This window comes from Carlito syrichta, unplaced genomic scaffold, assembly GCF_000164805.1.
Source record: "Carlito syrichta isolate Samal-C Ts95f unplaced genomic scaffold, Tarsius_syrichta-2.0.1 Scaffold305012, whole genome shotgun sequence".
Lineage (NCBI taxonomy): Eukaryota > Metazoa > Chordata > Mammalia > Primates > Tarsiidae > Carlito > Carlito syrichta.
The window spans coordinates 58,862-70,818 of NW_007249108.1; the positions used below are offsets into that span (position 1 = coordinate 58,862).

Below are 11,957 nucleotides of genomic sequence, written 5' to 3' on the forward strand. Positions count from 1 at the left end.
GGGTGGACAAGCCACCATTTGGCACCGGTTATGGCTCTTGCCAGGGACAACTGGGAATGGCTCTAGTGGAGGAGACAGGGGAAAGGGGGCTGAGTGCCGGGGATGAGGGCTGGGGATGAGGGCTGGAACCTACCTGAAGATCCCACTCAGAGACTGGATTCCAGCCCCGGCTCGGCCTTTGAGTGCCTGTGTGAGTTCCCTTCTGTGGGCCTTGACTTTTCCATCCGGGAACTGGGCACATTTGGAGTTGGTGGCTATGAGTGGGGGCACAGAGTTTTAAAGTCCAGCCCCAGAGTCTGCCTGCTTGGGTACAAATCATGGCTCCACCACTCACCGCTGGGTGACTTTGGGATGGGTACCTGCATGGTGCCTGGCACGGAGGAAACAGTCTACACTTGTTAGTCGTTTCTTTCTTGCAGCTTTGTTTGTTAAAGCAAGGTGTGTGATAAAAGCCTCGGAATGGGAGTTGGGAAACGCATTCTCCGTTCAGACACTGCCTCCCCAGATGCCTGGCTTGCTCAGGCTGCAGTGTCCTTGTCTCTCAACTCGGGGAGTGGGCCCACAGCTCGGGGCTGGCGGGGGACAGAGTGGGGCCATGGGTTTGACCATTCCCAGAGGCCGCAGGCGGAGATCCTGGGTGCAGCCTCCCTCCCGGTGCTGGGAAGCCCCAGGGATGGGGTGCAGCACTGGGCCTGCCCTGGGCCTGCGCACACAAGTGCTACCCTGCCCATCCTGTGGGACTCTCCGGGCCCTGGTCCTCTGAAAGGGGATGAACACAGCCCCTCCCTGGGAAAGACATGTTCATTCAATCACTTATTCTTTCATTCAGTTATTTCTTGAGCACCTACTAAGTGCCAGGCATGCAGGTGGAGGCAAGGGGTGCAACAGAGACCAAGCCCTGCCCTCAAGGACCTGGATGTCCACGAGGCACGGGGGAACGGGCTCTGGGAGCCTGAGAACACAGAGGAGGCTCCTGCTTACCCAGTAGTCAGGGCAGGCTGCCAGGCCCTGGTGACACCCAGAATGGCAGGAGTGCCTGATGGCCAGCGAGTGAGTGGGAGGGAGAAGGGACATTCTATGTGGAGAGAACTGCGTGTGCAAAGGGAGAGGGCATGCGGGGTGTCTGGAGAGGCACCTGAGGGACAGGTCTGGGGGAGGACAGGTCGGGGGGAGGGACAGACATGGAGGAGGGCCAGGTCTTGGGGAGGGAACAGACAGGCCTGGAGTGGGGGCAGGGAAGGACAGGTTTGGAGGACGAGAAGGCCTGGGGCAGGGGCAGGGAGGGCCAGGCCTGGGAGAGGGGACAGACCGGGGGAGAGGACTGCCTGGAAGAGGGAACCAGGAGGGCCAGGCCTGAGTCTCCGCATCCCAGGCCACCCTCCCTCTGTGGTCCCGCTGTCTTGCTGGAAAACTCAGAGGCCCTGGTCAAGGGTGAGCCTTTCCAGGCTGCCTGGGAGGTAGGAGCATAGGAGGCTGTAAGGAGGGAGCGGGGAGGGAGGAGCCCCTCACCTGGGACTCACCTGCACACCTGTGTTGCAGATCACCAGAAGCTGGAGCGCGAAGCCCGCATCTGCCGCCTGCTGAAGCACCCCAATATCGGTGAGCCCAGAGAAGGGGGGGTGTGGGGTGGGAGCACCCCGACATCGGTGAGCCTGGAAATGGGGTGTGTGTGGGGGGGTGGAAGCACCCTTATATCAGTGAGCCTAGAAATGGCGGGTGGAGTGGGAGCACCCCAACGCTGGTGAGCCCAAAAATGGGGGCGTGGGGTGCGAGCATCCCAATATGGATGAGCCTAGAAGTGGGGTGTGTGGGGGCGGAAACACTCGGACCTCGGTGAGGCTGGAAATGGGGGCTGCAGTGTGGAGGCACCCCAACATCAGTGGGCCTGGAGATGGGGATGTGGGTGGGAGCACCCCGGCTCGACGAGCCTGGGGACGGGGTGGGCTGGGCCCCGATCCCTCCCGCCCTGGCTCGTGGGTGTTGGGGAGCAGCTGCTCTCTTCTCCAGGGCTGGAGGCAGGGAGAAGGGAAAGGGAGTGTCGCTAATGGTTTACATATTCCCGGGAGCCAGCTTGCTCTGGGGGCAGGTGCAGACAGGGCCCTTCCTCCCGTCCCACACTGCCGGCAGCCTCCCTCGGAAAAGCTGTTCCAGGAAGACACCTAAAGCTCGAGGAGAGACGAAAATAGGCCAGGGGGACGCTGGGCTCTGACCGGTGGCCCACTCCCCAAGCTCACCCGTGCCGAGCCAGCACCACGGCCCTGCCCACCTCCCAGACCTGCCACCCTGCCTCACAGAGGCAGGCTCCAGCTCGGTCCTGCCCCAGGCTGCATGGAGAAGCTGGGCCCCTAGGGGCTGGGACAGACCCAGGGCAGCAGCAGCCAGGGGCCAGGCACTGAAACCCCAGCTCACAGCCCCCCGCCCCCGTGCCCTTGGGGGTGATCCCCGCCTGCAGGTCCTGAGTCAGGAGGGAAGAAGTGTGACTTTTAGAGCTACTTCCGTCAGGGAATGGCTGTGTGACCTTGGGCAGGAGCACCACCCTCTCTGAGCCACCTTTCCCCAGCTTCATAAGGAAAGGGCTATCTGGACCTGTGCTTCTCCTTCTTAAGCCATGTGGGCACCTTGTGAAGAGGTGGGTCTGAGGCGGCAGAACTTGAGACCTCACAGTTCTAGCATGCTCTGAGGCCACGTCAAGGCAGCTGACTCCAAGGCCTTACCTGGGGAGTGGGTCTAAGTGTTCTCTCTGCTGTCCAGCTCCACAGCCCCCATGCCTCTCACAAGGGAGACTTCTTTCCCTGTGCTCAGGGCCCCAAGGGTTAACTCGTTTGCTACAGATACCCAGAAGACACCTCCCATTCCCTGCAGGACAGCAAACCCAGGTCCAGGAGTCAGAGCAGGGAGCATCCCCGGCCCAGCTGGCCCTGACCCCCTCACGTTGTCCTGCTCCCTGGCTGTCTGATGAAGGGACTGTGAGTGAGCTCTCACTGCACAACCCAGAGTTCTCCTGAAGGCTGTGGGCTTGGAGTGGGTGTGTGTGCGTGCCGCATGTGTGTGTGTGTATACGTGTGTGAGTGCACGCACGCCTGCCTGTGTGCACAACGGCAGCTGTCTCGGGTCAATGCTGCCTTTTCCTGCTCACCCTCCCTCTTCCTCTCCCTCCAGCTCCAAGGGGGAAGTTAAGGGCTCTGGAGTTGCAGCTTAACTGCTGTGTGACCCTGGGCAGGTTGCTGAGTCACTCTGAAGCTCGGTCGTAGCTGGAAAATGGAAATGGTGCCTACCTCACAGGACCGTGATAACTGAATAGAGCATAGCACAATGTCCGTCCCAGGCCAGTGCCTCATTATCAGTAAGCGGCTCCCTTTGGGAGGCTGAGGCAAGAGGATGGTTTGAGGCCAGGAGGCTGAGGCTGCAGTGAGCTGTGATCACGCCACTGCACTCCAGTCTGAGAGACAGAGAGAAACCCCGCTGTCTATCTAAAAAGAAAAGAAAAAGAAAAAGAACAAGCAAGCTGCCCCCTTCTCCTCTTCTAAAACTCCCCTCAGAACAATTTGGGCTGACGACATCCTCCTGGCCAAACTCCACACAGTCGCCCTTCCTCTGAGCCGTCAGGATTTTCTATTGTCTTCTTGTTTTTCAATAATACACGCGTATTATTACTGCATCAAGGCAGAGTTTAGAAAAGACCCTTTCTCTCCTGTCTTTGTCCAGCGGACTCAGGGAGCAGGCCTCTGCTGCCTACTTTCCACACGGGGGTTGAGGAAGAGGTTTTGCAGTCAGACACAGGTTTTGAGCTCGACTCTGCCGTTCTCCAGGTGTTTGAGTCTGAGCAGGCTGTGAAGCTCTCTGAACCAGCATCCTCCTCCATGACATGGGAATCATCCCCGTACCTGCCTTCAGGACTGTTGGGAGGTTCAGTGAGATCGTGCAAGGAAAGCCCTTGGCAGGAAGCCGGCCTGAGGCATAAGCTCAGGAAGGGTAGCGAGCGTCTTCACCATCTTCCTCACCGAGGCATTTACATCTTCCTTCCTTCACCTCGTGTCAAGGGCAGCGTAGACCCAGACAAGCCAAGGCCCCTGCTGGGCACTGAGGAAGGCAGGGCAAGTGAGGATGGGGCCCGGAGGCAGGAGGGGCTGAGTCTCGGGGACGGGAGAGCAGAGCTGTCACTGGCACAGGAGCACCCTCGGCAGAGCCTTGAGCTGCCGCCAGTGCTGCTGCGGCCCTGGCCCCCGAGCATCTCCAGAGCGGCTTGGGGTCTTCCCAGAAAAGAGTGGAGGGCCCAGGTGGGGGCACGGAGCCCGAGGAGCAAGCTGAAGGGGGCGCCTGGAGAAATGAGAGCACCCTCTTCAGCTTGCTCCTTGAGTCAACATGAGGCCACCCGCTTCTGCCTGTGTGCGACCATGGCCTGGCCCCAAGGGGACCTGGCCAGCAAGGTCCCTAGCCCGGCACAGGGCCTGTCCAACCGTGCTGTACACAGAACCCTTACCTATCGGGCCTGCCTGGGGGCAGTACCCTGCTCTCGGGACGCTCACCACCTGCAGGTGGGACAGAGCCCAGAGGCCACCCAGGGTGCAGGGGACAGGGCTTAAGCTCAGCCTGAGGGTATGATGGGTGATTTGGGGTGGTACAGAGAAGTGGCTGTCGGTGATTGTGATGATGACGATGTCTTCATTCATAGGACTGTTCCTAGGCCGGCCACTGTGCTAAATGCTTTGCAAGAATTGTCACATTTGGGACTCACGGCAGTCCAGTGGTATTAGCTGTTAGGAATGGAGACGAACAGAACCACATGGCTTGTAAGAGGGGGATCTGGTAGTGAACCCAGCAAGTCTGACCCTCAGTCATTCCACTTAGGGTCCTGAGTGGACATCACAAATGTGGTGTCAGTGGACACGTGGGTGAGAGAACTTATACGACCACCTTCTGGGAAAACACTGTAGCTCTTGGGAACAGCACAGGCACGTCAAAAGCCCGTGAACCCAGCTACATTATGAATGTTAGGCTACACATTTGTTTGTTCGATGACAATATTTTATAAGGCAAAAGGGACAGTGTGACTCAATGGGCACCGACATGCCAGCCACTCCACTGACGACAGGGACGTTTCTCCAGCCCAGGGCCCTGGAATCCTGCCTCTCTCCGGGACTCTGGCCGGGCTGCCCCTGGGGTGGCTTCTGTTGGTGGGAGGGGGTTTTGGATGTGAGGACAGCACTGAACATAGAACCCTGTCCCTGGGCTCTGGGCGGTGCCGGGAGCTTGGTCCAGGTGGCACCCTGGCTGAGTCAAGGTCAAGCTCCGGTCCAGTGCCCTTTGCCTGATATCTCAGGGCAGCCTGGGCAGTCAACAGAAGGTGCCCTCTGGGAATGTGCGCTAGAGGGAATGCCCCGGTCTGTCCCTTTCCCTGAGCACTGAGGACCTTATCCAAGGGCTGAGGTCCCGGCCAGCCGTGAATCTGGACCCCAGTGTTCTTGGGATCCTCCCAAAGGCTGTGGCTCTGTTCTGAAAGCCCTTCTGAGATGGCTTTTCCTGTGGTGTGGCCTCTCAGAGCATCTCACGCAGGAAAGGGAAGTTAGAGGCCAGCCACTGCCTACTGGAGTAGATGGGAAGAAGCCACTTCCCAAGAACCCACCTGGAGGAAGACTGGGATAGGAAGAGACCTTTTTCTAAACTCTGTCTTGATACATGAATGATGCCAGTTTATTGTAGATAAACGAGAAGACAAATACTTTTTAGAGTATCTGCTGGGCAGCTGTAGTGGTTCCCACCTGTAATGTCAGCGCTTGGGGAGACTGAAGCAGGAGGATCATTTGAGGCCATGAATTTGAGACCAGCTTAGGCAACGTAGCAAGACTCTGTCTTTACAAAAAATCAAAAATTAAATAAAGTATCTCCTATAACCGTAGCATCTAGCCCACATTTTATGGTCTACACGTCCATAGGCTATGCTACACATCATTGCTCAAGAACCATACTCCTGTATACATCTCTGAGGTCAGGCTTCCTAGAAGCAGAGCCTGAGGCAGGAGTTCAGGTGCTGATAGCTGCCAATGCTCCCAGCAGCTGGGAGCTGAATGCACCAATTTGCCAAATGGGGTTTAGGCAGGGCATGGGTGTAGAATTGCCAGATTTGGCCGGGCATGGTGGCTTACATCTGTAATCCCAGCACTTTGGGAGGCCAAGGCAAGAAGATTGCCTGAGCCCAAGGGTTCGAGACCAGCCTGGGCAACTTGGCGAGATTTTGTGTCTAAAATAAATTAAAAAACAAGTTGTGAGTGGTGGTGCATGCCTGTAGTTCCAGCTACTTGGAAGGCTGAGGCGGAAGGATTGCCTGAGCCCAGCAGGCCAAGGCTATGGTGGCCGTGAGCAATCCACTGTACTCCAGCCTGGGTGACAGAGTGAGACTCCAACTCAAAAAAAAAAAAAAAAAAAAAAAGTTGCCAAATTTGACACATACAAAATACAGTTGAATACATATACACATTTAAAAAATTAAGCCAGCATTTGCTTTGAAATGCACTAAAAAATTAAATTAATTGGCAGAGGAATAGATGGAAAATATTAAAGTAAGAAAGCACTGGTGATAACATCTGAGAGGTGGGTATGTGGTTATTCGCTGAACTGTATGTTTGAATGTTTTATAATAAGTTGCTGATGAGAAATTAAAGCAGGCTTAAATGTGCTCTTAAGATGTTGTATGGTAGGCCAAAGTGGAAGCATTACTTCAGGCCAGGAGTTCAAGGCCAGTCTGGGCAACATAGTGAGACTCCATATCTACAAAAATTAAAATAATTAGCAGAGCGTGGTAACACACCTATAGTCGCAGCTACTCGGGAGCCTGAGGCAGGAGGATTGCTAGAGTCCAGAAGGCGGAGGATGCAGTGAACTATGATTGCACCATAATACTCCAGCCTGGATGACAGGGCATGACTTTGACTCGAAAGAAAGGAAGAAAGGAAGGAAGGAAGGAAAGAAACAAAGAAACAAGGAAGGAAGGAAAGAAAGAAGGAAAGAAAGAAGGAAAGAAAGAAAGAAGGAAGGAAAGAAAGAAAGAAGAAAAGATTTGTTTTGCTTTAAAGTACACTTAGGCTCAGCCTGTAATCCAGGCACTTTGGGAGGCCGAGGCAAGTGGATTGCCTGAGCCCACAGGTTCAAGACCCACCTGGGCAACTTGGCGAAACCTTGTCTCTACAATAAATCAAAAATTAGCTGGGCTTGGTAGCATGCGCCTGTAGTTCCAGCTACTTGAAAGACTGAGGCAGAAGGGTCGCTGGAGCCCAGCAGGTCAAGGCGGCGGTGGCCAGGAGTGTGCTACTGCCCTCCAGTCTGGGCGACAGAGTGAGACCCCAACTCAAAAAGAAAAAGGTATACTTAAACCATCTTCCAGTGGTTAGTTATAAATATAAATATATATAAATAATATAATATATAATTATAAATTATACAAATACCATTGAAGCATGCTTTATTTATTTTATTTTATTTTTGTCAATGCATATTTAACCTGATCTGGGACGGTGAAGCATGCTTTAAAATCTCATTTGAGTCTGTGTCCCCTTCACCCCCTCATCTCTAGGCCCCTCTCTCTCTCCTGCAGGCCCCCTGCTCTGGGGGGTGGCTGGTGCATCCCTCTCCATCCGCTCTCCAAACTCCATACCAGTGGGGGCACCATGAACAATTCAGGGGATCTCAACATGGAGTCAGAAACGCACGCACATGGCGAACATTCGGGTGGCTCTCAGGTCTACAGCGAGAAAGGTGTTCCCTCCTGCGATCCAGCTCCGCTAGTTTCTTCCCCAGAGATACCCCCAGTGCCCACGTCTCTGTTCTCTGAGACTGAGGCCATATATACACCTAAACGCATCCTTTTAAAAGGTACCATACACACTGTCTTGCACTTGGCTTTTACACCGAACGACGTGGTTTGGAGCCGGTGGAGACCCGTGGCTGCCTAGCTGCTGCATTATTGAGCAGCTGTGGCGCTTTCCATTGTGCAGAGGGATCATCAGCTCTGAGCCTGCACCCCACCCCCACCGCGGACATTTTTAGGTCAAGGCGCAGGCAGGGCCATGAGCCCTGTCCTAAGAGGACCTGCCTTGGCTGACGGCTGCAGCCCGAGTCAGCCCCAGGCTGAGGCCCCTCTTTCAAAGCTCAGGGGGTGATGCTGGGAGCTGGGCACTCCTGGGAGCTCTATCTCTGTTCCTAGCAAATAAGGTGTGAAGAGATGGCAGATCTCAGCACCCGGAACTCTGGGACCCTCTCACTCCCGCCTCCACCTGGGAGCAGAACAGGGATGTTAGCTCAGTGCGCTGAGTGAGCACCAACTGTGTGCCTCCTGGAATTCACACAAGTCAGCAAGTCTAGGAGATTCATTCTCATTGTCCAGGTAAGGAAAGAGAAGCTCAGAAAGGCCTAGCAACTTGCCTCAAGTTACACAGCTAGTAAGTGGCAGAGTTTGGAGCCAGGCGCCCTTTCTGTGACTCCAGGCCGCCAGGTTATGGAAGTGACGGTTGGAGAGAGAGGGGACCAGACTCTGACCAAAGCAAGTGTCTTTAGCCTGGAACTCCAGGGCTCTTTCTGTAATGCCTGAGGTGTGAGCCCTCAGCGTAGGGAGCTCTTCTTCACCTGTGGTTGTCACCTGTGGTTGTTCGGGCACCTGACACCCAGGTTGCACTCAGTGACTGGGAAACCAGGAGGTTGACTATTGGAGGGGTAGAGGGTGTGATGGGGAGTAGTGTGTCCTGCTGTGACCAGCTGCTTCGCCCCCACAGTCCGACTCCATGACAGCATCTCGGAGGAGGGACACCACTACCTGATCTTCGACCTGTGAGTTTGACTCCTCCTTGGGACGTGCCAAGGGTGTCGAGAATAGCCTGAGCAGAATGTCCTCGCCGGGCTTCCTTGCATGCAGGCCTGCCCCTAAGCACGCGAACTGACTTTCCTGAAACACCAGCAAGCACGTTTAGCTATCGTCCTGGATTTATTTTCGCTTCTTTTCTATTTGCGGTCCATGGGGCTGGCTTCCCGTTTGCAGTGGTGGGATAACGCTTCCTTTTGGAATATGCTTAATTTTTTGAAGAGAGTTGATTGAAAGGAAAGCAATAATGAAATTACAGGCCTCAGTGGCAGCGAAAATCAGTGATTTGACCTGTCAAAAACAGCCCTTGAGGCGTTGACGGGGGAGGCCTGGCTTTCTAATGAACCCAGTGATGTGCTCTGAGGGTCCCCACCTCTGGACCCCAGCTTCACAATGGGAGAGTAGGGCAGGGGATGAAGGAGGGGGAGGGGGCAGTCGAGGGGTGTGCTGGACGACAGGAGGCCTGCAGGAGGGGCACCCCGTGGCCCTGAGCCCTTTTTTTGTGCCTGAGGTCCTGAGGTCCCTGGGTCTACCCTGAGCTTGCTGGAGACTCCTTCCGACGCGGGAGAGCCTGGGCCTCTGTGGGAGGGTGATTCTGTGCTGTCTCCCCAGGGTCACTGGCGGGGAACTGTTTGAAGACATCGTGGCCCGGGAGTATTACAGTGAGGCAGATGCCAGGTGCGTGCCAGGTGCCGCCTGGGGACAGGGCACTCCCCCGCCATGGTTTCCCAGGGAGGCCTGGGCTCACTGTGGCCGCTCTCTCTCCCCAGCCACTGTATCCAGCAGATCCTGGAGGCTGTCCTGCACTGCCACCAGATGGGGGTGGTGCACCGTGACCTGAAGGTGAGCAGTCCTGCGCCACCCCTCCCCTCTCCCCCTTCCCCGCAGTGCTGAGTGTTACCCGAGTCTCTCCTTTCCCTGAGTTCGGCTGGGAAGGGGGGTGGGAATGTTTCCTGCCTGCTGTTTAGATGAGGAAACTGAGCTCAGGAGGGTGGAGCGCCTGGGTTTGGGCAGTGCCTCCCAGCTCCAGCCGGGTGCTCTGTGGGGCCATGTCCCAACCAGGTCGCTTGCTACCCACGCGGCCGGTGGAAAACGGCAACCTCCCCGAGCCTCAGCTTCTCTACAGCTGGGGTTGCCAAGGCAACCACTGCATGGGCTGGGAGGACATGGAATGAGATGGCACAGCCCTGGCGTCCGGACGCCCTGCAGCTCTTGTTCCCAGGTCCCTGGCCGGCAGGGGGAGAAGAAAGCCGGGGTCTGGGGCCATGGCGTCCTCCCTCTCCCACCGGGGGAAGGTGCCTGGCAGGCCTAGGCAGGTGTGGGTGTGGTCTGGGGCCCAGAGCAGAGCCTCAGTGGTGCATACGGCTGGTAGCTCATATTGTCCCCATTTTGCAGGGCAGGAAGATAGGCCTAAAGAGTCCAGAGGATTTGCACAAGGACACGCAATCCAACTGTCCTGAGCTAGGACAAGGGCCTTCAAACCTTAGTCCTGTGAGCTTGGGGGTCTGGCGTCAAAAGGCCACTCCATCCAGCTCCTGCCCTTGCCGCAGTCCTTCCTAGGGGGACCCTGCCAGGGCCCATCCAGCTCACTTTCCAAGGGGTAGCCCCGCGCATCGTCAGGGAACATCCTGTCTTTTTTCCTCGGAGGCTTGGCCCTAAACCCCACTTCCCGGCGGAGATCAAGCCTCCATATCAGAACGCTCCAGAAGGCCTCAGGCATTGTTGTGGACTCCCAAGTCTCCTGCAGGCCCTCTCCCTGCCATCCCCCCGGGATTCGCTCTCTAGGGCCTCCTCACCCGGGCCCCTCCCTGGCAGGCTTCAGCTCATCTGGGTCCCTCTTTGGGAGGCCCCTGCTCTGACTGTCCCGGGCAGTCCACGACTCCCCTGAGCTGGGGACGAGCTCTCGGTGGCTGAGCTTAGACCAGGCCCGGGTGCCCTCGAGGGGGGTCTCCGGCCAGAGTGCAAGCGGCTTTCCCAGGGGGCCTGCTCCTGTTCCAGCCACAGCCTCTACACGGGAGGAGGGGAAGAAGCAGCCCGAATTAGGGCACTCAGGATGCACTAATTAGTGGCACATTCATCAAATCAGGGCAAGACGGCTACTGAGACCCAGGACGTGTTGGGAGCACAGTCCCCAGAGGACAGAGGGGCCTTAGCAAACGAGGCAGAGGAAGCTGCGTCCAGCTTTGGCCCGTGAAAGGCCAGACGTGGGATCCCCCAGAAGTCCCCTGGGAGGAGGAACTGGGAGGACAGAAGCCGACAGTCTCCAGAGGTTCTGGACAGAATGGGAGGACTAGCATTCCTCAAGCACTTGGTGCTGCCACCGGGGTGTGCGTGACACAGTCTCAGTGAAACAAGCTGGGAGGAGGGCCATGGTGTAGGCCGGCTGCACAGGGTCAGAAGCCAGGACTGTCCCAGTGTAGGGTCGCATTCTTAGCTCCCTCCATCCTGAGTCCCACGGTGGAGGGACCGGGAGGAAGTAGAGGAGCTCTGGGGCCTGAGCCAGTGCAAGGCAGCAGCTTGGACACCTGGGCCAGGGGTGGGCACGCCCCAACTCAGCTGCAGTCCCTGCACAAGCCCTGCCAGCTCTCAGCCTGTGGTGGTTGGAATGGAGTCAGTCTTTGCCTGGATTCTGGCTCTATCCTTCACCTGCTGTGTGATCCTGGTGAAGACACTTCGCCTCTCTGAGTCTCAGTGACCTCATCTTTATACAGACGACAAGCAGCAGGACAGATGAGACACTGACATCCCTGGGGCTGGCAGGCTGTGAATGAATGCAGAGACCCAGGGGAAACTTCAAGCATTACGGGGAGATCTATGTGGTGATAGCAGGAGCTGAGGCAGGATGCCTGAGGGCTCGTCCTTAGTCACAGAGGGCCACTTTGAAGGCGATACGAGGGGTAACAGCTGGACAAGGAGAAGGGGCAATCCGGTGACACGTGGGGAACAGGAGGTGCAAAGGCCCAGAGGTGGATATTGCGAGACTGTTTCAAGGAGCGTAAGAAGGCTGCTGTGCAGGCCAGGCTTGGTGGCTCAGCCTGTAATCCCAGAGCTTTGGGAGGCCGAGGTGAATGGATTGCCTGAGCCCACGGGTTCGAGACCCACCTGGGCA

At 56.6% G+C, this 11,957-nt stretch overlaps 1 protein-coding gene across 3 annotated transcripts in view; it reads left to right on the top strand.

The window, feature by feature from the left end:
* The window catches only part of CAMK2A (calcium/calmodulin dependent protein kinase II alpha), a 68,001-nt gene that overhangs the window by 24,602 nt on the left and 31,442 nt on the right, over window positions 1-11,957 (top strand). For all 3 annotated transcript variants that reach the window (XM_008061046.2, XM_008061047.2, XM_021713941.1), the window contains 4 exons: window positions 1,540-1,599; window positions 8,763-8,817; window positions 9,461-9,526; window positions 9,619-9,691. In XM_008061046.2, the coding sequence (XP_008059237.1) occupies window positions 1,540-1,599; window positions 8,763-8,817; window positions 9,461-9,526; window positions 9,619-9,691 (254 nt within the window). The remainder of the gene's footprint in view (window positions 1-1,539; window positions 1,600-8,762; window positions 8,818-9,460; window positions 9,527-9,618; window positions 9,692-11,957) is intronic.